This window comes from Oryx dammah, unplaced genomic scaffold (genome assembly GCF_014754425.2).
Source record: "Oryx dammah isolate SB20612 unplaced genomic scaffold, SCBI_Odam_1.1 HiC_scaffold_15, whole genome shotgun sequence".
Lineage (NCBI taxonomy): Eukaryota > Metazoa > Chordata > Mammalia > Artiodactyla > Bovidae > Oryx > Oryx dammah.
In genome coordinates, this window is record NW_024070199.1 from 36039671 (window position 1) to 36067092 (window position 27422).

The 27422-nt window shown below is 46.7% G+C and overlaps 2 protein-coding genes across 3 annotated transcripts in view; one reads left to right on the forward strand and one right to left on the reverse strand.

Annotated features, from left to right (window-relative positions):
- VPS37C (VPS37C subunit of ESCRT-I) overlaps nt 1-19108 on the reverse strand; it is a 29363-nt gene extending 10255 nt beyond the window's left edge. Inside the window, exon 1 of one of the 2 annotated variants that reach the window (XM_040255914.1) lies at nt 18918-19108. The gene's annotated coding sequence lies outside the window, so the exon portion shown is untranslated. Of the gene's footprint in view, nt 1-16170; nt 16834-18917 lie in introns of those variants that run through there. The other variant, XM_040255916.1, reaches the window with a different exon arrangement.
- The window catches only part of LOC120874066 (pregnancy-associated glycoprotein-like), a 30525-nt gene continuing 22201 nt past the window's right edge, over nt 19099-27422 (forward strand). The window contains exon 1 of the mRNA XM_040255190.1: nt 19099-19200. Coding sequence (XP_040111124.1) covers nt 19099-19200 — 102 coding nt within the window. The remainder of the gene's footprint in view (nt 19201-27422) is intronic.

Below are 27422 nucleotides of genomic sequence, written 5' to 3' on the forward strand. Positions count from 1 at the left end.
TTTCAAATGTAACATATGGTGTTAATTACACTTACGTTGTCTCTATAGATTGCATTTTTATAAGTAAAATTTATAAACTGTTATATTTATCATGATATCTTTATCATCCTTATCGATTATCTACCCTATAATGGAAGTTTGTACCTTTTGATGGTCCTTCTCCAATTCCTCTCCCCTACTCCCCATCCCCATCTCTAGTAACCATAACCCTGATCTCTTTTTCTATGAGTTTATTTGTATGTTTGTTTGTTTTGAAGTGAGACTGACCTACAACCTTGTTAGTTCCTAGTATACAACACAGTGATTTGCTTCCATACATTTCAAAATGACCACCAGGACAAGTCTGGTTACGCTCAGTAGCCCTACAAAGATGTTAGTTATTGACTGTACTCCCCACCCTGTACACCTGACCGCGTGGCTCACTTATTTTGCAGCTGCAAGTTTGTACGTCTTGGTTCTCCCTCACCCCACTGCACCCCTGCCTCTGTTTCTTCTCTGTATCTGTGACTCTGTTTCTGTTAGGCTATGCTTGTTCATTTGTTTTTTAGATTCTACATACAAGTGAAATCATAGAGCATCTGGCTTTCCCCTGCCTTAACTTCCTTCACTTAGCATAAACGACTAATTTTAAGGACGTTTTCAAGGGGCTCAATCTCCCTGTGCTGTTTCTGCCGAGTGTCTACCAAGCCTCCACATGCACTGCCCTCTGGGTGCTGACAGCCTGGCTCATGCAGGCATGGAAGGGGGTCTGGCATGTGAGAACAGGGCTCTTTTCCCTCCGGGATTTAACTCTGGGTGTGCAGCCCCGTGACATCGAGCATCACCAAGTGAGGCCACTGCAGTGTCCAGACCAACCAGAAGAACGTGGGTGTACGGTCTGGAGAAGACAGCCCCACTGCTGTGGCCTCTGCAGGCAGATCCATACGACAGGGACACCCGTCATGCCGCCAGGCTTCAAGCAGGCCGGGAGAGTCACCCTGCATGCAGGCTGGGTATTGGGGGCTGGTGGGCTGAGGTGGTCCTGGGGGCTCATCACGAGCAAGAGGTGCTGATGCTGGAACCCCCCTGCAGCCCCCTGAGAGGCCTGGCTTCCCTGATGGGCTGGCCTTCACCAGCCACTTTCCCTCCGCTACCCTTCTCCCCGAAAGGGAAATGTTTTGATTAGAGGAAAGTCACTAACACAAAATCTTTCTAAAACTTTTAAGTTATTTTACAACATTCTCATCTCTTTTTCTACTGGGGCTGCCCAAAGGGTAGTACGGACGCCTCTGTGCATCATCTGTGCACGTCCATCCTTTGTGAATCTGTAGTGTACGTGGGTGATTGTGGGTGAGTCTGTGACAGCAAAGCAGCCAAGTCTCCCCCCTGGGCTTGAAAGTCCAGGGTCACACAAAGGGGGCCTGATGTTGCTAAAACCTGTATGAGGCTGCTGCTTCCGCTAGGAAGAGGGACAGCAGCAAGCATGTAACTTGTTGTCAAAGTTTGGTAATAAGTCACTGCAGATATTGAGCAAGAAAGAAGACTTTCCTGTGTTAAATAAAGAAAAAAATATCCTAGGAATAGAATTACCATGCTGTGCTGTGCTAAGTCACTTCAGTGATACTGGACTCTTTGTGACCCTATGGAGTGTAGTCTGCCAGGCTCCTCTGTCCATAGGATTCTCTAGGCGAGAATACAGCAGCCATCTCCTCCTCCAGGGGATCTTCCCAACCCAGGAATCGAACTCGCGTCTGTTCTGTCTCCTGCATTGGCAGGTGGGTTCTTTACCACTAGCGCCACCTGGAAGCCCATGCTGCTGCTGCTGCTAAGTCGCTTCAGTCGTGTCCGACTCTGTGCGACCCCAGAGACGGCACCCCACCAGGCTCCTCTGTCCCCGGGATTCTCCAGGCAAGAACGCTGGAGTGGGTTGCCATTGCCTTCTCCAGTGCATGAAAGTGAAAAGTGAAAGTGAAGTCGCTCAGTTGTGCCCGACTCTTAGTGACCCCATGGACTGCAGCTTACCAGGCTTCTCATACTGGGCATATACCCTGAGAAAACCGTAACTGAAAGAGACGTATGTACCCCAATGTTTGTTGCAGCACTATTTACAATAGCTAGGACATGCAAGCAACCTAGATATCCACTGACAGATGGATGGATAAAGAAATTATGGTACATATATATAATAGAATATTACTCAGTCATATAAAAGAACACATTTGAGTCAGTCCTAATGAGGTGGATGAACCTAGAGCATGTTACAGAGTGAAGTAAGCCAGAAAAACCAGTATCATATATTAATGGATATATATGAAATCTAGAAAGATGGAACCTACTAGCAGGGTAGCAATGGAGATGCAGACATAGAGAACAGATTTGTGGATACAGCGGAGGGAAGGAGAGAGAAGCATGAAAACATACAAATTACCACATGTAAAACAGCCAGTGGAAATTTGCTGTATGATGCAGGGAGCTCAAATCAGGTGGTCTGTGATGACCTAGAGGGATGGGATGGGGTCAGGTGGGAAATGGGAAGGAGGTTCAAGAGGGAGGGGTTATTCATCTTGATATATGAATATCTATGGCTGATTCATGTTGATGTATGGCAGAAACCAACACAATATTGTAAAGCAATTATCCTCCAATTAAATTTTTTTAAAAAAATAAAAAGCATATAAAACTAAAACAAACAAACAAACAAACAATGGTGGCCGATTTAGAGGAAAAAAAGCAAGTGAGCACCCCAGGGGATTCCAAGGTGTGTCCGCCTCTGCCACTACACAGGGCCCCCCGGAGTGGCCTCCCCCTCCAACCGTCGTCCAAACGAGGACCTTCCTCTGCCGTCTGAAGTCCCACACTTGGCTCTGTTTGATGGCTTTGAACTCCTGTGGCAAAACCCCTGACACATCTATCTAACTGGTGACCTGGACAATCACATGTCTTTTAGGCAGTGAGAACTCACCCCCAAAGTGGGCAAGGAATTGAAACATACAGCTCTCCTAATTAAACTGTCTTTCCCTGGATCAGGCCCCCTGGCTGGGGAAAAGGATTCCATTCTGTGTGCGGAAGATGCTGGTATGTGCTTAACCTGGCACTCATCCACCCTCTTGTGATGACTCTCTGCCATTCCCTGATTGGGAAAGATTTGTTGTTGTTGCTATTGTTCAGTTGCTAAGTTGTGTCCGACTCTTTTCGACCCCATGGACTGCAGCATGCCAGGCTCCTCTGTCTTCCACTACCTCCTGGAGTTTGCTCAAATTCAAGTCCACTGAGTTGGTGATGCTATTCAACCATCTCAGCCTCTGCCATCGCCTTCTCCTTTTGCCTTCAATCCTTCCCAGGATAACAGGGTCTTTTCCTATGAGTCAGTTCTTCACATCAGGTGGAGTTTCAGCAACAGTCCTTCCAAAGAATATTCAGTATAGGGAAATGGCTACTCTCAAAGACAGGAGAAAGACCATCTCAGTCCCATGGTCATACAAAGCCTCTCTTGTGTCAATTCCCTTTCATTGTAGACTTCAAAGCATGCATGTTTGAAATGCCTCGAGAACTTCAGGTATGAAACAGCTCCATTTCATGCAGGTCATGAGAATGAACCCTCGAGGTCAGCCTGCAATTCTGATGTTCTTGATACTACCAGAAGTAGATCTCTTTCATGTAGCAAGTTTTCAGGTGAAATGTACTTGGCCACAGTGGGATGTGGGCTACAGTGCTTTTCTTCTTAATCCACCTTCTCTGGTTTCTAACTCAACATCCCTCTCAATTCTATCATGCCCATTTCACAGGTGGTGAAACTGAGGTAGAATGGCATGTAACTTTGCTACCTGATGCACTGTAGCCCATCAGGCTTCTCTGTCCATGGGATTCTCCAGGCAAGAATACTGGAGTGGGTAGCCATTTCCTCCTCTACAGGATCTTCCCGATCCAGGGATCGAACCCGGGTCTCCTGTACTGCAGGTGGATTCTTTACAGAATGAGCCACCAGGGAAGCCCTTTGGAGTCAACAGAGGGGACGCCAGACCTAGAAGCCCTGAGCTGGCTGGCTGCTCCTTGCACGAGGCTCTGCCGACCCAGTCGTCTCTGCTCACACTGCACCACAAGGCGCTGCTGGCCCGTGTAAGAGCCGCAGGTCCCCATCTCCTCTGGAAGAGGTCTGCTCAGGATCCCACGGCCAAATGTGTCCCACTCAATTTTCCTTCCTTGTGAAAGGGACCCTAATGGTTCCATGGCTCCCTTCTTCTGAAATCAAAGCCCTTTGCAAACTCTCCCATTAATTTATATAAACTGTCTAGTAAGTAAAGTGAACTCAGGGCATGATTACCTCTATTTCAGAGATGAAAGCCAGAGACAAACAGGGTACTGCGCAAGGTCCCCAAAACGGCTGTATTGCCCAAGTTCCTATAAACTATTACCGCAGGCCAGAGTCCCGTCCTATCCTGGTATTCTGACTTCACAAATGACATAGGGGAGAGATGAGGGTAGTGTTTAGTCATAACGTTATCTGAGCTGCAGAGATTACAAGCCCAGGCAAGCCGCCGATCACCTTGGCCCTCCCCGGTCCCTGCCTCCCGGGTAGAGGTGGCTCACAAAGATGCCCGCTGACCTGAGGAGTGGGCAAGTTCCATCTTACAAGATTTACTGAGGCATCGCCCACCCCTGCAAGTTAATTTCTGATGCCTATGCTTCAGAAGTACACAGACACTGCCTGATCCCAAGACACCCGCGGAGGCTGAGAGTAACAAGCGTTTCTCATAATTTGTAGAAGAGGTTGGGGATGGGGGTGGAGAACAGACAGTATTCTGCCCAGGCCCACAAAGCAGGTACCCCCAAAGTCAGTGTTCTGCCTCCAGATCATCCAAAGTGGCAGAGGAATCCAGACCAGTGCTTCTCAAAGTGGCCATAACCCAGGGAAGCCATCAAGTAGAGAATGGGGTGGGGGAAGGGTTACAGAGAAGCTCTTGGGGATACATAGGCCATATGCTTTTGCTTCTGGAGGCCTAACAACTCCAGTGACCTCACCCCTCGGCACTGTGGCCCTGGACTGGACCCCCTCCCACTTACCACGGTGCCCAGAAGGAGGCGGGGCACTTCTTGGGCAGTGCCTGTGGACTGCCCACGGGAGGGGCCAAGAGAGAAGAGGCAAGGTGAGGAGAGGCAAGCCCCTTGATGGCAAGGAGAGTTCTCATCGGCCAATGTATCCCCAGGGCCCGGCAGAGGGAGCAGCGCAGGGAATGCCAAGAAAAACAGCCGGTGGCAGGGAGCTGGCTGGTGGGCAAGTCACGCGGGACACGGCGATGAGGGCGGGGCTTCTTCTATCTTCAGCCTTCATTCATTTATTCCTGCTTCACGGAATGAACATTTAAGCAACAGTCACTACAAGGCAAGGACAGAGCAGGGCTCCAGATGAAAGCAGGAAGGGTAAGTGGGAGCAGAGGGAGGGGAATAAATGTTTACTGACTTCTGATTACGAACCAGACACAGACTTACGTTAAAACTGATGCTCTCTAGCAACTCAGTTCAGTTTTTTAAAAAGAAACATTTCACCAGGAAGCATAGTGAACACAGGTGAGAGTGGAGTGAGGAGTTGGTAGGGGGTCAGCTTTGAGGGATGGGGGTGCAGGGAGCCCAGGAGGCCTCCCTATAGAGGAGACTGGTGTTGGAACAGGAGTCAGAGGGTCAGGGGCAGGCATCAGCAAGGCCGCCATGGGAGCCACTCACAGAGCGTCCACAGGCACAGAGACAACAGCTCTATGGGGGGCGCTACCTCCCATCCTTAGGAGATCAGACTGGGACTGAGGCAGAGGTCAGACTGGGACCGAGGTGGGAAAGGAACAGGGGCTGATCTGTGTCCCCTTCACTGAGAAGAGACAATGTATCACCGATTGCTCACTAACTGAGAGAGAAACTTTCTCTTCTTTTCCTTTCCTTCCTTCCTGTCTTTCTTTTTTCTCCTCTGAGCTTTCACCCCCACATAGCTCACAAACCCAGATACCTACACAAGCCAGGCAAGTGTGTCAGAGACCGTCTTCCCTGAAAACTCCATCCCAGCTCGGGCACCTCCTGGAGGGCGGGCCCAGCATGACCAGACCTGCCTGGTCTCCAAGGGAGGCTAGAAACCCACACTCTGTGATGTCTCCCCATTTTTACATTTCAGTAACCAGTTCAAAGTGGGAACGACTGCGGGGTGTGCTGTGGTTTGCCACCTGACATCAACACCGTACCCTCCATAAGAAATACGTGCGGGGAGGACAGAGTCCGCAGAAAGAAGGCACGTGTGAGAGGGGTGAGGAGACAGACACTTCTCAGGTGTCCTGGAGCCCAGCTTCTGCCTTGGTGTAGGGGCTGACCAAGCTGGAGCAGCTCCAGCCAGAGGCAAGGAGGCAGTCTCCAGGTGCGACCCTGGCCTTGCCAAACCTCACAGCATGGGGAGGGGTCACGAGCTCTTCGGCCACTGGTTCTGGTGCTTGCAGTCTTGCCCTCATCTTCTTTCCACTACTCTCTATCTTAATGAAATCGAGCTCACGTATCTTGAACACGGGAAACACGATTGAGTGGAAGATAATGAGGCCCCGAAGTGACTACACAACCCCCGGTGGATGGAGGCCAGAGCGCTGCCCTTGGTCACTACTCCCCGAGACGGTGGCTGCAGAATGTCCTGGTGGGACTCCTGCCAGGCCTCAGCTCGGGGCAGCCCTCCAGATCTGACCTCAAGCGGGAAAACAGCAAGGTATTGATGGCTCCTGTTCAGTGAGGACCTATCCTGGGACTGTTCAGCTCAACAACAAATACTTTCAACTGATATTAGATCCTGTGCAAGGATAAACTCGCTGGGCGGAGGAGAGGGTGGGGGATGGGGAGTTAAATCTGAAAGCACAACTCAGCATTTTCTAAGCAGGAGGGCGCTCAGATCAGAGTAAGGTGTGCACCCCTAGAGATGGCTGGCAGTGCCCCTCACCCCTTGCTTCTGCATAAACAATTAGTGCTAGGTCTCTTCCTGCTGGGTGCAGAACAGAAACAGAATCTGGGGACTGAGGTCCTAGGTTTGCGCTTTGCCTCCTCAGCTCCTTAGCTGTGTGACCTTAAACACATCCCTTAACCTCAGTTTCCTCATCTGTAAAATGGGTAGCATGATGATAATCCCACCTTGGGGGCTGCATGTGTGCCTGGCATAAGCAAGCAGCCCTGAGTCCAGAATAAATATTAATTATTCTGCCTCCTAGGGGACAATCCGATGATTTGAGGTGACTCCTGACTCTCCAGGGTTCAATACTGAGTTAAGGAAATAACTGCTATTTCTGAACCATAACCCATAACTCTGACTGAGCCAGTGCTTCGGTTTTCCTGGATCCACCAGGAGCTAAAGCACTGGCTCTGATTACTCCCCTCCTCACCCTTACCAGCCAACCTTTCCTTGCCAACTACTTCAAGCCTGAAATCACACTGCAAAGAGAGTTGTAAAAGCCTTGGCTTTTCTTGTCACTTTTTCACATCTCCCTAGGGCAGCACAAGAAGCTGTTACCAAGGCAACCTGCATAGTTCAATCTCTGCGTGTTATTTGAAAATGGCCCCATTTCTCCCCTTGTGACAAAAACACCTGTGGCTGCCTCAGAAACCTTTCTAAGCCTGCTGCTTAATGAGGAAATATGTTCTGACCTGATTAAGTTTTCTTTTCCCAGGACGATTTCAACTGTTAAATCAAGTACGCAGACATTCGGTCACCTAACTTCCCACAGGACTTGACAAAAGCAAACCACCCATCATGCACTTCTCACTTGCCCCAAAACACCATCGAACTGACCTGTCGTGACAATCTGAAAAGGTGGTATGTACCAGAAGTCTTCTTTCTGGAAGACTTCTTTTGTTTCCTTTCTTTCTAAGGAATTTCTGGAGTTGGGATTGGGGTCGGAGATCCCGCTATACTTCTCAGTGCTAAACAGTTAAAACAGTGTGAAAGGCAGTGGAAAGATTCAAGGCTTGAGAGTCCAATATTCTGGATTTAAATCCCAGGTTGACCTTTTACTGGGCTTTAGACAGTAAAGAATCTACCTGCAAGGCAGGAGACCCAGGTTTGATCCCTGGGTTGGGAAGATACTCTGGAGAAGACTGGAATGGCTACCCGCTCCAGTATTCTTGTCTGGAGAATTCCATGGACTGGTAGAGGAGCCTGGCAGGATAGAGGGCATGGGGTTGCAAAGACTCAGACATGCTGAACAACTAACACAACAACTTGACCTTTTACTAGTTATGTGACCTTGGGCAAATTATTCAGCCTTCTAATTCTGTTTCTTACTGGGAACATGGGAGTAACTCTACCAACTTCATGGGGTGGTTATAAGAGTTCAGCAAGAAATAAACACGAAAACTTCTGGAGGTGCTAGGAAAACCACCAAGCCAGCGCTAGGTAGCATTAACTCATGCACTCTCACACTTTTTCAAAAGATGGGGAAACAGTGGAAACAGTGTCAGACTTTATTTTTGGGGGCTCCAAAATCACTGCAGATGGTGATTGCAGCCATGAAATTAAAAGACACTTTCTCCTTGGAAGGAAAGTTATGACCAACCTAGATAGCATATTGAAAAGCAGAGACATTACTTTGCCAACAAAGGTCCGTTTAGTCAAGGCTATGGTTTTTCCAGTGGTCATGTATGGATGTTAGAGTTGCACTGTAAAGAAAGCTGAGCGCTGAAGAACTGATGCTTTTAAACTGTGGTTTTGGTGAAGACTCTTGAGAGTCCCTTGGACTATAAGGAGATCTAACCAGTCCATTCTAAAGGAGATCCGTCCTGGGTGTTCTTTGGAGGGAATGATGCTAAAGCTGAAACTCCAGTACTTTGGCCACCTCATGCGAAGAGTTGACTCATTGGAAAAGACTTTAATGCTGGGAGGGATTGGGGGCAGGAGGAAAAGGGGACGACAGAGGATGAGATGGCTGGATGGCATCACTGACTCAATGGACGTGAGTTTGAGTGAACTCCGGGAGTTGGTGATGGACAGGGAGGCCTGGCGTGCTGTGATTCATGGGGTCGCAAAGAGTCGGACACGACTGAGCGACTGAACTGAACTGAACTGAATTGTTGTAAAGTGCTGCCTGACAACCCTGCTAGGCTCCCAGCTAGGCCCATGTGGGAGAACTCTGAAAGAACAGGTTCCGGAAGGCAGCAAAGGATATGGCTTTCTGAAACAGACTCCAGACCAATCTGAACAAAGGTCCACAAACATTAGGGGACCCATACATCTATGGGGGATGTATGGTCTCTCAGGATAAGGCTTTTGGAGATCATTATCATCAGTACATTAATATTTACATGACTGGATGCTCCTCAGGTCCCTGAATAACTCCATCTGATGCCTCTTTCCCCAGAGACAGGTTCCAAGTGAGAAGACCCAGGGATGATGAGCCATTTACTGTGCCAAGTGCAGGAAGGCGCCCTTATCACCCTTTTCCTCCCCAAACTCAACTCCCCTCCCGACCTGCACGTCCAGCAGCCTTCCATCCTCACTTCTGCCCTCCAGGCCAGTGCCTTCACCTCTGAGGTCCACCACCAGGCCTGATCTAGGCACTGTTCAAATGTGTTTCAGGTGCATTCATCGCTACCCTCCACAAACTCCAAAATGGGACTTCCTACCTCCAAACTGCCAGGCACCTACGGATTAATGTTTTTTAAACACTGCTTCTAACTCCATCCAACCTTCCCTGAAGCTCACCACCTATTTGCTTTCCCGTTCCCTCTTCTGTTTATCTCCCCAACACCTTGGCTGGGAAGAGTCTAAGCATAGCCTGACATGCTGTCAGGACCTGCACCTCCATCCTCTTTCCCCATGTGCCTCCTAAGCCCACTCCTGATGTTTTCCAAAACTTTATCAACCCCCCAGCATTCAGGACACATCACAGAGGCCATGCTCTGGGTGAAGGGGTAGGGGAAGAGCCCTACTCTCCCAGCTCAGTCTTCCCATTGACATCACGGGGGTCCCCAAGGCACCTTCCAGGAAGGCAGTTGGAAAACCCCAGCCCTGACCCCTCACTCCTGTTGATCCCTACCATCCCCTCCACCACCTGCCTTATCCCCCGTGCTCCAGCTGGGATGCCTCACCTGCAGGGCACAGAGGGAGTGAGGGAGGGTGGGCTCTGCACAGTAAATGTACATGGTTCTCACAGAGCACATGGGAAAGCTGGAGTGGTCTTTGGGAGAAGCAGTAGGGAGGGGCAGAGGCAGCTTACTTCATCCCCCTAGACCTCCATCTCATCTGTAACACAGGCGTTTCACAAGGACAAATGAGTTGGTCCCAGGGAAAACTAACGCCCTGTTCTCAGGCCAGGTTCAATAAAGGGTCATGATTCTTATTACCATGGCTGAGTTCCCACACTCAGCCCATTCTGATGTTTGTAACTCAAGCCCTTCTCACATGGACACTAAGGAGAGAAAACCTCAGATTCCTCCAGAGACCACATCAGTCAACAGAATGACAGAACTCAGATGGCTGGATGGAACTCAGATCAATAGCATTCAGCTTCAGTCAATACGATAGCCAAAAAAAAAATAGGTCATCTAACAAGTAGTCCATTCTGGAAACTTCCTGACAGTAAAACACAGCCCAACCACTTAAGAGAAGACTCCCGCTTGTCTGCCCTGTGGCTCTGATGTGAAAATAAAAACATCCTAAGCTACTTCACATCAAACTTTCATTTCTTTTTATTCCATCCCAATTGCTGAGATGACTCAGAGAGGATCTCGCACTGTGGCTGGCAGTCCTCCACCCCACCCCACACTTTCTCATCTGCAGACCAGGCTGAGCAAACAGGTTCAACCACCCCAAGGATCAAGATGAAGGTTAAGCCAAAGATTCACTCAGGGTAAATAATAGGAATCTGTACAGGGTCATGCTAGTGTGTCTGTTTTACCTCCAAGATGAGGAGCCTCGCTCTCCAGGCTGACCTGGGGCCATCCTAGGCTGGTATAGAGTGAGGCCAGCTCCAGACCTTACCTCTGCCAGCCATGTCTGACCCTACAAATTTCTGGGTCCAGCAGACGCAGGTAGGTGTGTTGGGAGGGGGCAACAGTGTAGTCACGGAAAAAGAGAAAAGAGGCCTGAGCCTCCTCAACTCTACTCATGACTCAGACAGCAATCTACAGAGGCCATCACCACATAGGTGAGACGGGGCAGAGCTGCATCAGCACCACAGTGAGCTCTAGACTCCTCTCCCTCCTAGTGCAGAATGTCCACAGGAGCCAGGGTCTCTGGCAGCTTCCCGCCTGGTTTTAGCAGACTCAGCCTTCTCCAGCACTCTTCCACATCCCCCAGGAAAATCCAGAGAACACAGTCAATCAGGGCTGCAGAAAACTGGTTTTTAAAACACCCAGTGTTTGGTGTCATGCTCAAAATCTTGTGCTCTTTGGCTTGGCATTCAAGGCCCTGTACCAGCAGAGCCTGAGCCTCCTCTTCCAGCTATATCTCCCTCCGCGCCTCCATGGGCTGTGGACTCCACCTGACTCTCTGTTCTACTTATTCCTAGAACAAACTAAAACTTCCAATCTCCTGGCAAATATTCCGCATCTAAAAAGATCAATAAGACGGGGACCCTGTCCTGTAGGAACCCCAAGGTTTGCCGCTCTGTCTTTGCTCTTACCATTCTGTCCACCTAGTCTGGAATTTCCTCCCTATACCTTCTCTAGCTTGAAAATGCCTGGTGATCCTTTATTGTCAGCTATCTCGGAAGTATTCCTTGCTCTTTTCCCAAAGACATCATCTTGCCCTCCCATGGTGCTCTTTATATGAAGTGAAGTGAAAGTATTAGTCACTCAGGTGTCCAACTCTTTGCAAGCTCATGGACTGTAGCCTTCCAGGCTCCTCTATCCATGGAATTCTCCAGGCAAGAATACTGGACTGGGTAGCCATTCCCTTTGCCAGGGGATCTTCTCAACCCAGGGACTGAACCCAGATCTCCCACACTGCACGTGGATTTTTTACTGAGCTACCCAGGGAAGCCCAACACACCATGCAGCAATTACTATGTAGAAATCAGCATGACTCTCCAGCAAGACTGGGAGATTCCCAAGGGCCCAGCATATGTCTCATTCATGTCTGCCTGCCTGCCTGCACCAAGGTCAAGGCCTACGCATGCACCAGGTCTCCAGTGAGTGCTGACAGCAGGCGGACCTTCTGTTTTTGGCAGATTTAGAGAAGCAGGGACCAGACTTACTCTCCTGCTTCAAACAACTCCAAACCAGACACAATAAATGTAACAACAGTTTCCAGACACTGGATGTGAGGCATGGATTCCTCAGAGGGTCAGAACAGTTTCCAGGCCATGGCACAGGGAGGAGGTATCCAGGAAAAGTCCAACAGTCTCCCCAAGTTGGGAAGAGAGAGCTGGGACTCTAGGTAGCGAGTTCACAGGAGAGAGCTACACACAGAGAGATTTGTGGAAATCTGCAGGAGATCCCCCTCCAGGTTTCTGAGTGTTGATAGTACTGGTCAGGATTAGAGCAAACAATCCTTGAGCCTCACATTGAGCCAAGACTAATTTGTGCCCCAACCCACCAGAGTGGAACTACCTCGTAACTCATAGAACATCAATAGGGCACTGAACATGGTGTTGCTTGGTAGTGTGAAAATTAATGCTGGTATAAAGGCTGGTCTCAGCTATCACTGCTGAATAGTGAGCCTTCAAAAGATCACACCATTTTCAAGTAACTTAACAGTGTCCTCAAACAATTCCAAGACTATTTATAAAAATACAAAAGTAACCAGAACCCAACAGGGCAAAATTCCCAACATTCAACATCTAAACAAAAATTTTCAAATATACCAAGAAGAAAATATAATCCATAATGAGGGGAAAACCAATCAGTAGAAACAGATTCAAAAATATAGATAATGTAACTAGCACACAAGGACATTAAAATGGTTCCTATAACCATCTTCCATATACTCAAAATGCAAAAAAAGATTAAGCATGTTAAGCAGTGACCAAAAAAAAAAAAAAAAAGACCCAAATCAAACTTCTGGAAATGGAAACTACGAATGTCTGATATAAAAACCATACCATACAGAAAAAATACCATATTAGACACTACAGAAGAAGAGATCAATGAACTTGAAGAAACAGAAACTATGCAAAACCAACCACACACACACATATGCACACACACACACACACACACACACACAGACTGGGGAAAAAGTAAATTGAGCATCAGACAGCTGTGGAACAACTTTAAGAATACTAAAATGCATGTGACTGCATTTTCCAAAAAGGGGAGAGAGAAGAGAACAGAGAAAATCCCTAAAGAATGACTAGCTGAAAAATTTCCAAATATGATGAAAGCTTTAAACTCACAGATACAAAAACTCCATTAACTCAAGCACAAGAAATATGAAAACTACCCAAAAACTGAAAGTCACTCAATCATGTCCAATTCTTTGTGACCTCATAGACTAAACAGTTCATGAAATTCTCCAGGCCAGAATACTGGAGTGGGTAGCCTTTCCCTTCTCCAGGGGATCTTCTGAACCCAGGGATCAAACCCAGGTCTCCCACATTGCAGGTGGATTCTTTACCAGCTGAGCCACAAGGAAAGCCCAAAACTAACCAAGGCACATAATAATTCAATCATTTAAAATTAGTCATAAAAGTGGCCAGAAGGAAAAAAGAGAGATATGAACAGATGAACTTCATAAAATAAAGACAGCAGATTACACATATGAAACAATGCAAGCCAAAAGACACCAGAACCACATCTTAAAATGCTGAGAAAAATATAATTGACTTAGTGGCATGTATGACAACAACAGTATAAAGGCCAGGAGGGAGGAAATGAGAATATATTATGGTAAGGTTTTTATACTACACGCAAAATAATACAAGATCACTTGCTTATAGACTATGACAAGTTATGACACATATCGTGAATCTTAAAGCAACTACGTTAAAAAAAAAACTAATAAACTGACAAAGGCAATAAAATGGAATTAAAAAAAAAACTACTCGATCCCAAATTACTCAAGAAAAAAAAGGGGGGGGGATATAATAAGAAAAAACATAGGACAGATTGAAAACGAACAGCAAGATGATAAAGTTAAAGCCAACCAGAGTTAACCCATCAGAGGTAAAGCTGGCACAGAGTTGTACCCTGGGCCCCAGATGCCAGCAGATCCTCCAAGCACAGCACTACACACTGAGAAGAGAATCAGCCAGGCCCCAGCACCCAGCATTCCATGTGCCTCACACTTAAGGCCTGTCCCTCGGGGGACTGACTGCACCCCACTGAGGAGACTCTGACACGACGTTCTCCAGACGGGTAGACTCACACTTCATCCTGGACTCAGAGCACACCTGTCAGAGGGAACTGTATAGAAAACATCCCAGCTGACAAGCTCAGGTTAAATTAAAATGCACGATCTGAAGCAAAGTACAAAGACTTTGAGAGTTAAACTTAACTACAGTAATAATCACATTAAATGTAAATGGCCTAAATATCCCAATTAAAAGGCAGAAATTATAAGGCTGAATTTACAAAATGCAAAACTCATCTATATGCTGCCTACAAGAAATTCACTTTAAACGTAAAGACACAATTCAAAACCAAAAGGATGGAGATACACCACACAAACACTAATTTTTAAAATCCTATCCATTTATTTAATTGTGGTAAAATATACACAACATTTTCCATGTAAAACATTTAATGTGTACAGTTTTGTAACATTAAATACATCATACTGTTGTATTTCACCACCATCTACCTCCAGAATTTTTCCATTATCTCAGACTGAAACTTGTACTTCTTAAACATTAACTCCCATTCCTCCCTTTCCTGTGCCCTTGGCAACCATCGTTCTTCTTTCTGATTCTATGAATTTACTACTCCAGGTACCTTATACAAGAGGTTGTTGCTCAGTCACTAAGTCATGACCATCTCTTTGCAACCCCAGGGACTGTAGTCCGCCAGACTCATCTGTCTACGGGATCTCCCAGGCAAGAATACTGGAGTGGGTTGACATTTCCTTTTCCAGGGGATCTTCCTGACCCAGGGTTGAACCAGAATCTTCTGCATTGTTAGGAGGATCATTTACCCTTTAGCGACTGACTTGTTTCACTTAGCATTACTGCTTCAACTCTCATCCATGTTGTCAAAACTTTCCTTCATTCTTAAAGCTGAATGATATTCTGTTGTGTGCAGGTATCATTTTGGTTATTGTGAATGATGCTGCCAGAAACACTGGTGTACAGATACCTGCATCTGTTTACATTTCTTTAGGGTATATACTCAGAATTGGAATTGCTAGATCACATGGTAATTCTATTTTTAACTTTTTGAGGAACTGCCATACTGTTTTCCACAGCAGCTATACACTTTACACATTTCCACCAGCAATACAAGAAAGGGATCCATCTAAGCCACTGGGCTTCCCTGGTGGCTCAGATGGTAGAGAGTCTGCCTGCAATGCAGGAGACCCAGGTTCAATCCCTGGGTCGGAAGATCCCCCGGAGAAGGAAATGGCAACCCACTCCAATATTCTTGCCTGGAAAATTACATGGACGGAGGAGCCTGGCAGGCTACAGTCCATGGAGTTGCAAAGAGTAGGACACGACTGAGCCACTAACACTTGCCAATACTTCAGGGGGTTTTCTTTTTTCTTTAACAATTCTTATTTGAATGAGTGAGAAGTGGTAGCTCCTTGTCATTTGATTCGCATTTCCCTTATGACTAGTGATATTGAGTATCTTCATGTGCTTATTGGCCATCGGTATATCATCCTTGGAGAAATGTCTATTCAAGACCTTTGTCAAATTTAACCTGGTTGTTTTTTCATTGTTGAGCTGTAGAAGTTCTTCAAATATTCTGATATCAATCCATGAGCACTAACTGTTTTTAAGTTGGATTGCCTATATTAATACAACATAAAGTAGATTTCAGAACAAAGAATATTACCAGGGACTAAAGGGGTCATTTCATGATAAAGGAGGTCAAATCATCAAAAGAGCCTAACACTCCTAAATGTTTATATGGAACAGTGAATTATAACAATTCAAATCATACAAACTACATCCTCTGTTTACAACAAAAATAACTTAGAAATCAATGTTCACTAGACGGAAGAAGAACAAAGTAATAGCATAATGCACTTTCCTCTTTTACTACTTGTAATTCCTCCCATGAAGGAGCAGATAAATTAGCAAGACTTACATGTCTTCAATGCTAGGCATATCTGACCTGGGTCATTTGTTTCATTTTCTTGGTTCACTCTTCCCTCTTCTCCCCACCCTAAACTCCAAGGACTGCACTTGTAAGCCACGGCTAAATCACAACAATCAAGCTGTTTGGTGTTTGCTCAAGCCTTTCACATAAACCAATGAAAAGGAAGAGAAATGTAGTGGAGCAAACACCTGCTAAATATACCTCCTTTATAGTCCCCAAACCTCAGAGACACTCTTGCCTTTACAGAGATCTCTCTGTCATGGAGCAAATATGCAGAAATAAACTAGAGCCTTCTGAAAACCCCAAACTCTAAGGAGAAACTAAACAATTTCCGGACAGAGATCCAATCAGATTAAAACAAGGTCTTTGCTGACCCGATTAGGTCAGTCTGGAAAAACCCTACCAGGACTGGACAACAGTGTCCAAGAGATGATTCATACAGCTGGTTACTCTGATGCCCTTTTCACAGCAGATTAGCAAATTACATAGCAATAAGCAAAAAGACAATAAGAACCCTTAGAAAAAATTTCACTTCCAAGCTCAACAAATCTACAAACTCCTTTTTGTAGGGCAGTGCTTCCAACCTTGCCTTACAGTAAGAATCACCGAGTTCAAGTGTTAAAAATACAAATTCCTATGTCCTTCTGGGCTTCCCTGGTAGCTCAGCTGGTAAAGAATCCACCTGCAATACAGGAGACCTGGGTTTGATCCCTGGGTCGGAAAAATCCCCTGGAGGAGGACATGGCAATCCACTCCATTATTCTTGCCTGGAGAATCTCCATAGACAGAGGAGCCTAGTGAGCTACAGTACATGGGATTGCAAAAAGCCGAACGTGACTGAGCGACTAAGCACAGAACAGCACATGCCGTAGAGAACCTAAGCAAGAATATCTGGAGGTGGGGCTCCATATCTTTGACAAGCATGACAGATGCATCAGTTCAGTTCAGTCGCGCAGTCGTGTCCGACTCTTTGCGACCCCATGAATCGCAGCATGCCAGGCCTCCCTGTCCATCACCATCTCCTGGAGTTCACTCAGACTCGCGTCCATCGAATCAGTGATGCTATCCAGCCATCTCATCCTGGGTGGTCCCCTTCTCCTCCTGCCCCCAATCCCTCCCAGCATCAAAGTCTTTTCCAATGAGTCAACTCTTCACATGAGGTGGCCAAAGTACTGGAGTTTCAGCTTTAGCATCACTCCTTCCAAAGAAATCCCAGGGTTGATCTCCATCAGAATGGACTGGTTGGATCTCCTTGTAGTCCAAGGGACTCTCAAGAGTCTTCTCCAACACCACAGTACAAAAGCATCAATTCTTCGGCGCTCAGCCTTCTTCACAGTCCAACTCTCATATCCATACATGACCACCAGCAAATACATTAGCTTGGAAATAAGGCTCACTTACTGGCTGCAGCACTCTACCTAACATCTTTAGGTCTCCCTCACTTCATTGGCAAAATAGGCTCACCACCTACCTTGAACTGTTTCCAAAATCCTTATATGTTCACAAAGCCCCTAGAACACTGTCAAAAGCACATGGCAGCAAGGTAAGAAATCAGAGGTATTGCTACCTTGAAATAAAACAAAAAAGCCATAGAAGCCGTCCAAATGAAATCTACTAAGAAAAATTTCAATCTAATGGAAACTACAAAGGCATCAAGCCAGATTTCTGGCATGATCTAGGGGGAAAAGCTTTTCTAGGCACTATGACTGCCAAGAATGCTAACTCTCTCACTCCAGGGTCCAGAACTTCACTGCAAGTCCTCACTCCCATCCAGAACCACAGTTCAGGCCTGCGCAGGGTCACAGCTTTGGACAACAACCATAGACAGTCTTTCCGTCCCATGTCCCTCTGTCACCACCACCTGCAGCTCTAGGACCAACAACAGTCAGAGACCTGACAGTCAAGTGGAAGCATCCTGGGTGCACCAGTAGGAGATGGGACTCCTGAGTTAAGAGGCAGGCAGCCAATGAAGAGGGTGGGAAAAGCCTCAGTCACAAACAGTATTACTAGGACACTGCCGAAGTCTGTGAAGTTTCCAGAGTTAAGGGTGGACCTTCTCAGGGTGAGTGACCAGGATACCGGGCAGCTAAGAAAGCAGTGACTTGCTGAAACCCTGAGGTGCAGAGTCAAACACACACCCACTCACCCACCCTCTTGGAACCCAGCACGAACCAGGCACACCTTGGAGATACACAAGCACCAATGACCTTTGTACTCTGCCGGCCCAGAACTAGGGATTGGTCAGTGATGCTGGGACAAGAATACAGGATAAGAACAGATCCAAGCTGCAAAGGTGGATCCTCACTGCCCTGGAGAAAGGGCACAACCCAAAGGGTTACAGACGAGAGCGTCATTTGGACTCCACTCTTGCCAGCCTGCCGCTGGCAAGTCACTGCGCTCTTATACCTCTTTCCCCACCTGGGCAACCTGGTTCTAATGTCACCAGAAGTGTGACCGGCAAGACGCTCAAGTACGGGCTGGAGGGTGAAAAGCGGACAGTGACGGGTGAAGCGGACCTGGACACCGGACCTGGGCGGGGAGCTCGGGCACTGCCTCCGTCCCGCGGTCCCACTGCACCGGGCAGGAGCGCCGGTCCCGGCGGGAGTCACGCGTCCCTCGCGCCCAATCACCAGCCTTTGCCAGGTGAAGTGGGCACGCCCGGGGACGCGCCGGGAGCGACGGCCAGCGCCGCCCCCATTCCCATCCTCGCCCCTCCCCAGGTCCGACTCACGTACCCCAAGCCGCCTCCGCAGCCGCCACAGCCGTCGGGGGGTTAAATCGCAGCCTAAGCCCACATTTCCGGAATCGACGAGGCCCGCCTCCTCCCGCCGGAAGTGACCCCTTCAACGTCCGGGCGCTGGGAGCCGAGTCCCACGTCACTCTTCCCGCAGGCGCGCCGCAGGCCTCTGAGTCACCATGATAGCGTACCCCCCCGCCCCCCCGGCCCCCAGCTCCCCCGGGAACACTCGCCGCCACCCGGGGGACCACACCCACGGGAGGGCCCCCAAGAATCCTCCCGTGAGAGGGGAGCCTGGCCCCGCCCCCACAGGCCATTGTCCCGCCCCCAGGAGGGACACCGCCCATTGGCGGGCCCTGGGCGAGTGCGCCTGCGCAGGTATCTGCGGATTCTGTTACAGGAGAGAGACGGTCTTTTTTTTTTTTTTTTTTGCAAACAGTGCGTGACCTTCAGAGTGAGGCTCAAAGTGGCCCAAAGGAGACCCGAAGGGAAACGAATGGAATTCCAGCACCAAGGGGACTCCCTCGACGGTCTGAGCTCAGACTTGGGAACCCCCACGCCAGGACTGAAGTGATCAGTGTCCTAAGTGTCCCCAAGCAAACAGCAGTGGCTGTCAAACTGGAAAAGGAACCTGTTTCCCAAGGCCCTCACTTGCTCATTTCAGTCGCTCAGTCGTGTCCCACTCTTTGCGACCCCATGGACTGAAGCACAGCAGGCCTCCCTGTCCATCATCAAATCCCAGAGCTCACTCAAACTCAAGTCCATCCAGTCGGTGATGCCATTCAACTATCTCATCGTCTGTCGTCCCCTTCTCCTGCGTTCAGTCTTGCCCAGCGTCAGGGGCTTTTCTAAGGAGTCAGTTCTTCTCATCAGGTGGCCAAAGTATTGTGAAGCTCCAATACTTCAGCATCAGTCCTTCCAATGAATAGTCAGGGTTGATTTCCTTTAGGATTGAGTGATTTGATCTTGCTGTTCAGGGGACCCTCAAGAGTCTTCTCCAACACAGTCCAAAAGCATCAATTCTTTGGTGCTCAGCTTTCTTTATAGTCCAATTCTCACATCTTTACATGATTCCTGGAAAAAATCATAGCTCTATTTAATATGCTGTGTAGGTTTGTCAAAGCTTTTCTTCTAAGGAGAAAGCATCTTTTAATTTCATGGCTGCAGTCACCATATGCAGTGATTCTGGAGCCCAAGAAAATAAAGTCTTTAACTGTTTCCATTGTTTCCCCATTCACTTTCTCTAGATCTTGGTTTTTTGAATGTTGAGTTTTAAGCCAGCTTTTTCACTCTCCTCTTTCACTTTCATCAAGAGGCTCTTTAGTTCCTCTTCACTTTCTGCCATAAGGGTGGTGTCATCTGCATATTTGAGGTTATCGATGCTTCTCTTGGCAATCTTGATTCTAGCTTGTGCTTCATTCAGTCCAGCATTTCGCATGATGTGCTCTGCTTATGAGTTAAATAAGCAGGGTGACAATATACAGCCTTGACGTACTCCTTTCTCAATTTGGAACCAGTCTGTTGTTCCTTGTCCGGTTCTAACTGTTGCTTCTTGACATGCGCACAGGTTTCTCAGGAGGCAGGTAAGGTGGTCTGGTATTCCCATCTGTTTAAGAATTATCCACAGTTTGCTGTGACCTACACTGTCAAAGGCTTTAACGTAGTCAATGAAGCAGAAATAATTGTTTTTCTGGAAGTCTCTTGCTTTTTCGATGATCCAACAGAGGTTGGCAATTTGCTCTCTGACCTCTGCCAAGGTCCTAGGTTACATTTAGTCCATTCTGTGTGGGTAGCGCTTAAAAAATAACAGGCAACCTTAGACAATACATCCTAACTCGCCCAGAATCACTGGGCTGGTGCCCCATGAAGCAAGGCCCTGCTGCTAGTGCTGTCTTGTCTAGGCAGCTTGTACTCGACAAGCTGACCTGGAGGTGAAGTGGTTCCCTGTCTGCTTCTTAGCAGCGTCCAAAATTGCAGATTTGTAAAAGTGGTGCCCCAGGATGAGAGCTTCTTAGGCCAAGGAAATCTTCTGACCAAATTGAAAATCATATTCAATGTTGAATTAAGACCCGGCAGTGCCAGGAACAGCAATACTCTTGGCCTCATTCGATTCTTTTTTCTTGTTACACCTTTCCTTTTAATGGATACTCTCAGATTTCTTTTTGAAATTCTTGAGAGAGTGGATCTGATTGGCTAAGATAATCACTGTTGACTATTGAGCTGAGTTTATTCTTTCTTTGAAGAGTCCCTCATAGATTCCCTCATGGCTCAGATGGTAAAGAGCCTGCCTGCAATGCGGGAGGTGTGAGTTCCATCCTGGGTCCAGAAGATCCCTTGGAGAAGGAAATGGCAACCCACTCCAGTATGCTTGCCTGGGAAATCCCATGGGCAGAGGAGCCTGGCAGCTACATACAATCCATAGGATCACAAAGAGTCAGACATGACTGAGTGACTACACTTTCACTTTCATGAAGAGTCCCTCATAGGCTGCCAGGGATGGAATCAGTGAGGAAGGCCATCTTAGCTACTGCCCCTTCTGGGACACAGGTAGCACTTTTGAGGGATGCTGTGGCTGGTTTTGAAAACGTTTCATTTTGAACATAATGTCAGCGTGGCTCCCATTGACAGCAGCTATCAGAAAACTGGGTTGAAACTGTTTCTGGGGGCAGGGAGGGTCAAGACAGTGAATCTTAACCTTTTGTTATAAACATTTTTGTGGTATAGTTTTTTATTTGGTATTTGTTTTAGAAAATACTACTGATGGCTTGAGTTTATATTCTTGCAATCCTTTCACTTACTGGTACAATGGTAGACATGAATATGGACGCAGTAGCCTGAGCTAGAGTAGTGAACTTGAACCATGAGGTAACCGTGAGACTAGAGGCCATGCCTGACCACTCAACAAAAGAGGGGGAGCCTGAGCCCTGACACCATGGAGCTCCATGCCCCATGACACTGCTGGATGCCCACATCTGGATTTTTATACAAAAGGAAGTAAACCGCCTTCGTAAGCCACTGTTGTTTTGGGTTTTCCTATCACTGACATTCTTTAGAATGTCATTCATATACTCCACTTTTGGAAACCCCTTTGGTACCCCCAAGACTGGGTAAGTGCCCCACTTGTATGTTCTTCAATCTCCTCACATTCCCCCCCCACTTTTTCCTTTTTTTTAGTATTTGCCACATTTTCCTGTAATTGAACATTCACTTTCTCTAGATGGAAACTTCTCTAAGGTAGGAAGACACTATTCTCTACATCTTTTCACACAGATACTAGAAACTCCTGAAAGACTGACAGCACTATCCTGTGAATGTGACAGACACAATGATTCCACTGAGGGTGTTGAGAGGAAATGACATGGGCTGCTCTCTGAATCAGCTGGGTCACTGTGAAGTCATCTTAGGGTGGGGTGGGGAGAGTAATGCTGGCTGTGCTGAATAAGCAAAGATAGAGAATTAGGGCAAAGGAGGGAGGGGGGCAAACTTGGCACAAAATTCAGGTCATCTGAAGCAGATGGCATTAGAAAAGCCTGCTCTTCCTCGCTTATTTCCTCTTATTTCCCATTTCTGGCTCTTTTTAACCTCCCCAGCCACTATGACCCTGGTCCTCTATCACTTGTACCCATGTCCCCATACACCAGTCCTCGAATATTTCTAATTTTCCTATTCAGACTGACCCTGAACAGGCAAAAAGTGAGAAAGAGAAAGCACAGACAGTTCCTTGCTATCTTCTCTTGTTCATTCACTCCACATACGTACAGTGAATACCTACTGTTAGACCAGTGGATGCAAAAGTGAACACACTATCCCCAGTTTCAAGGAAGTCACCTTCTTGGTTGAGATTTTAGAGGAAACAAGAGATCTCCCTATTCTAGCCATCTCAGTCCTTCAGATGACCTTGATCGGGAACAGAATACATATTAAAGTAGTCATCCTGTTTCTATCTGCTTCTCAGTACTGAATCTCCTTAATACTGAATCTTGTTATGCTGATGGACCCTGATACTGGGAAAGACTGAAGGCAGGAGGAGAGGGGGATGACAGAGGACAAGACGGTTGGATGGCATCTCAATGGACATGAGTTTGAGCAAGCTCCAGGAGATGGTGAAGGACAGGGCAGCCTGGCATGCTGCAGTCCATGGGGTTGCAAAGAGTTGGTCATGACTGAGTAACTGAACAACAACAAATGCTGGTGGACTGGATGAAGATATGATGTGAACAGAAGTAAGGAAGGTGAGACAGGCAGGTCAGAATGTGCGATAACAAAGACAAGATACTCAAGAAGCTGAGATATTGACAAAGCTTGGAACCTGAATTGGAAAAGCCGTTTTCCAAAAGAAGTTTGACTGTGTGGTAGGTTTAATCCCCAATTCAGTGCTCAGGAGATCTCCAGTGTCTTTCCTTTTGGTCCCGCGAAATCTCAGGTCAGATCCAGGTAGCTGTTTCTTATTCTTGCTCCTCCCTAGTGACTCCCACACTGTGCCTTGCGTTTCGGCCTGACCCATCTTTTTGGGTGGATCTTTTGTGTCTCTTGAGGCAGGGGGTGATAGCTACCTACGAAACTGCCATTCTCAGGTTATCTTTAGAAACAGAATGCCTTCTGTTATATGGCCATGTGCCCAGTAGCCACAAGATTGCGTTTCCCACCCTCCTTTGCTCCTAGTCATGACTGGTGACTGTGATATAAGCAGATCTGTGAGAAGGATTTCTTGGAAGACTGCCTTCAAAGAGCTGATTCAGCTGGGAAATGAGTCTCTTTCTTTCCCCACCTTCTTCTTAACTGTTGTCTGGACTTCAGATATGATGGCTGGAACTCCTGCAGTTGTATCGACCCATCATGTGACCTAGGAGATGGAAACTAGGCAAGCTCTGGATGGCCCACATCCAGATTTCTTTTTGTGGGAGAAAAAAAATCAAATTTTACCTTCTTAAAGATATTGATGTTTTAGGTTTTTTGTAATATGCGTCCAGACTTAAACCTGACACTACTATGTGCTTAATATTGTAATGCTTTATTATTATTATTTATTAGTTGGATTTGATCAATAAGTTCAGTTCAGTTGCTCAGTCTTGTCCGACTCTTTGCAACCCCATGGACTGCAGCACATCAGGCTTCTCTGTCCATCACCAACTCCCGGAGCTTGCTTAAACTCATGTCCGTTGAGTTGGTGATGCCATCTGACCATCTCATTCTCTGTCATACCCTTATCCTCCTGCCTTCAGTCTTTCCCAGAATCAGGGGCTTTCCCAATGAATCAGTTCTTCTCATCAGGTGGCCAAAGTATTGGAGCTTCAGCTTCAGCATCAGTCCTTCCAATGAATAGTCAGGACTGGTTTCCTTTAGGATTGACTAATTTGATCTCTTTGCAGTCCAAGGGACTCTCAAGAGTTTTCTCCAACACCACAGTTCAAAAGCATCAATTCTTTGGTGCTCAGCTTTCTTTATAGTCCAACTTACATCCATACACAACTTCTAGAAAAACCATAGCTTTGACTAGATCTTTGTCAGCAAACTTATGTCTCTGTTTTTTTAATATGCTGTGTAGGTTTGTCATAGCTTTTCTTCTAAGGAGCAAGCATCTTCTAATTTCATGGCTGCAGTCACCATCTGTGGTGATTTTGGAGCGCAAAGAAATAAAGTCCCTCACTGTTTCCATTGTTTCCCCATTTTTGCCATGAAGTGATGGGACTGGGTGCCATGATCTTAGTTTTTTGAATGTTGAGTTTTAAGCCAACTTTTTCGCTTTTTTCTTGCACTTTTATCAAGAGGCTCTTTAGTTCTTCTTCACTTTCTGCCATAAGGGTAGTGTCATCTGTATATCTGAGGTTATTGATATTACTCCTGCCAATCTTGATTCCAGTTTGTGCTTCATCCAGCCTGGCATTTCTCATGATGTCCTCTGCATATAAATTAAATAAGGAGGCTGACAATGTACAGCCTTGATGTATTCCTTTCCTAATTTGGTCAATGAATTTATATTACAATTATTTTCCTTTATGTTTTTTTGTTAAATTTATTTATAAACTGCATATATACCTAATCTTATATAAATGCAGTGTTGCAATTACAAGCATGCTTTCTAATAGAGTTTGGACTTCTTTCTTTCTTTTTTTGGCTTGGTTTCCCCACTTATTAACATATGCCCTCCCATATAAATCCTTCTCATCTAAATCCGAATCTACAGGTCAAAACAGGCTGAGAGCAGGGTGGGGAGAACCAAAGAAAAACAAAGCACAGGGCCATGAATGAAGGGTGGTGGCCCTTGTTGCTCATCATGAATGTTCTACAGTAGGATCACATTCCCCAGCCCTTCTATGTACTCACCACCCCCAGGTTAGCCATGACCATGGAAGTTACTTCAGCCAGTGGAGTTTGAGTAGAAGTGATATGTCACTTCCAAGTGGAGCCCTTTAAGAAACAGAGCCCAATTTGCCACACATTCCCTTCCCCTGCATCCAGAGGGAGCCTCCAACCACTTTCCTCCCCGAGAGAGTGTGATGAGCAGGGCTCCCTGTTCACAAAGTCAGGTGTGAGTGAGGAATAAACCTCAGTTATGTCAAGACTTTGAGGTTTGGGGGTTTTATGTCTTCATAGTGTAACTCAGTTTCTCTTCACTTAAACAAGAGGGTATAACAGGCACTCCTAATTGTCTCCTTCTTCATTTGGTAACTAAACCCCTAGTCTAGGGCCACCCAGCTAAAAAGTTCATTTCCTAGCCTCTGTAACTTCATCGTAGCTAATGACAAATGAGTGGAAGTGAGTTTATAACTTTTGATTGTGGCCTTTAATGAAAGGGGCATATCCTGCTTCCCTTTCTGTCCTTCTAGCTGGAATCAGTTCAGTTCAGTTCAGTCACTCAGTCGTGTCCGACTCTTTGTGACCCCATGAATCACAGCATGCAAGGCTTCCCTGTCCATCACCATCTCCCGGAGTTCACTCAAACTCATGTCCATCGAGTCGGTGATACCATCCAGCCATCTCATCCTCTGTTGTCCCCTTCTCCTCCTGCCCCAAATCCCTCCCAGCATCAGAGGCTTTTCCAATGAGTCAACTCTTTGCATGAGGTGGGCAAAATACTGGAGTTTCAGCTTTAGGATCATTCCTTCCAAGGAACACCCAGGAACTTCCCAGGATCCTTGGAAGGAATGATGGACTGGTTGGATCTCCTTGCAGTCCAAGGGACTCTCAAAACTCTTCTCCAACATCACAGTTCAGACGCATCAATTCTTCGGTGCTCAGCTTTCTTCGTAGCCTAACTCTCGCATCCATACATGACCACTAGAAAAACCATAGCCTTGACTAGATGGACCTTTGTTGGCAAAGTAATGTCTCTGCTTTTGAATATGCTATCTAGGTTGGTCATAACTTTTCTTCCAAGAAGTAAGCATCTTTTAATTTCATGGCTGCAGTCACCATCTGCAGTGATTTTGGAGCCCCCCAAAATAAAGTCTGACACTGTTTCCACTGTTTCCCCATCTATTTCCTATGAAGTGATGGGACCAGATGCCATGATCTTCGTTTTCTGAATGTTGAGCTTTAAGCCAATTTTTTCACTCTCCTCTTTCACTCTCATCAAGAAGTTTTTAGTTCCTCTTCACTTTCTGCCATAAGGGTGGTGTCATCTGCATATCTGAGGTTATTGATATTTCTCCTGGCAGTCTTGATTCCAGCTCGAGCTGGAATGCAGATGTAATAACGGGAGCTGGAGGAGCCGTGTGAGACCAGAGGTGAGTATCACATGTGGAAGACAGCAAAGCAGTAAGAAAAACTCGGTTCCCATCGCTGTGGAGTGACCTGGACTATTATTGCACGAAAGAGAAATGGAAGCGTATTCTATTGAAGGCAATGCTATTTAGGCTTCGATCACAGCAGTTGAGCCTGTAACCTAGCACTCATGATCTATTAACAAATCTGTGTTAACTTTGCTTTGACAATTAGAGTCTGATGGATAGAGACATGATCTTCTCACATGGACTTACAAGTGAGTAAGGTTAAGATCCTTGAATTCTGGAACCTGTGATCTAGCATGGGCTTCAGAAACTCAAGCAAGGACAAAGGCACATAGCCCAGACAGCTTCAAGATGTTGTAGGAAGACTTGGAAGGGGAATCTATATCACCTGGGCTTTCAGGGGGGTTGCCTAAAGAAGGGGATCATCTTAGGTCATTTGTCCCAGAGTAGCCCATGACGCCAGGTTTCCTGTACAAGTGATTTATTTCAGAACTCTTCCTGAGAAACCAGTGAGGGCACAGGGGAAGCAAGACAGGAAAATGGATGAAACTGAGTGTTGTGTGATATCATGGGTGTGATATCATGGATGTCTTGGAGTGGGGAGCTGTAGCCTGCTCCCACAGGCAGCTCTGGAACATAAGTTGTGTCTCTAACATACCCCAATCCAAGGCTTCGGAGCTGGGCTTTCACACTCCCACCAGCTCCTATCTCTCAGCCTTCAACTAATGACCACCCAGTGACTATGGTCTCTTGTATGAGATTCTCCAAAGTCA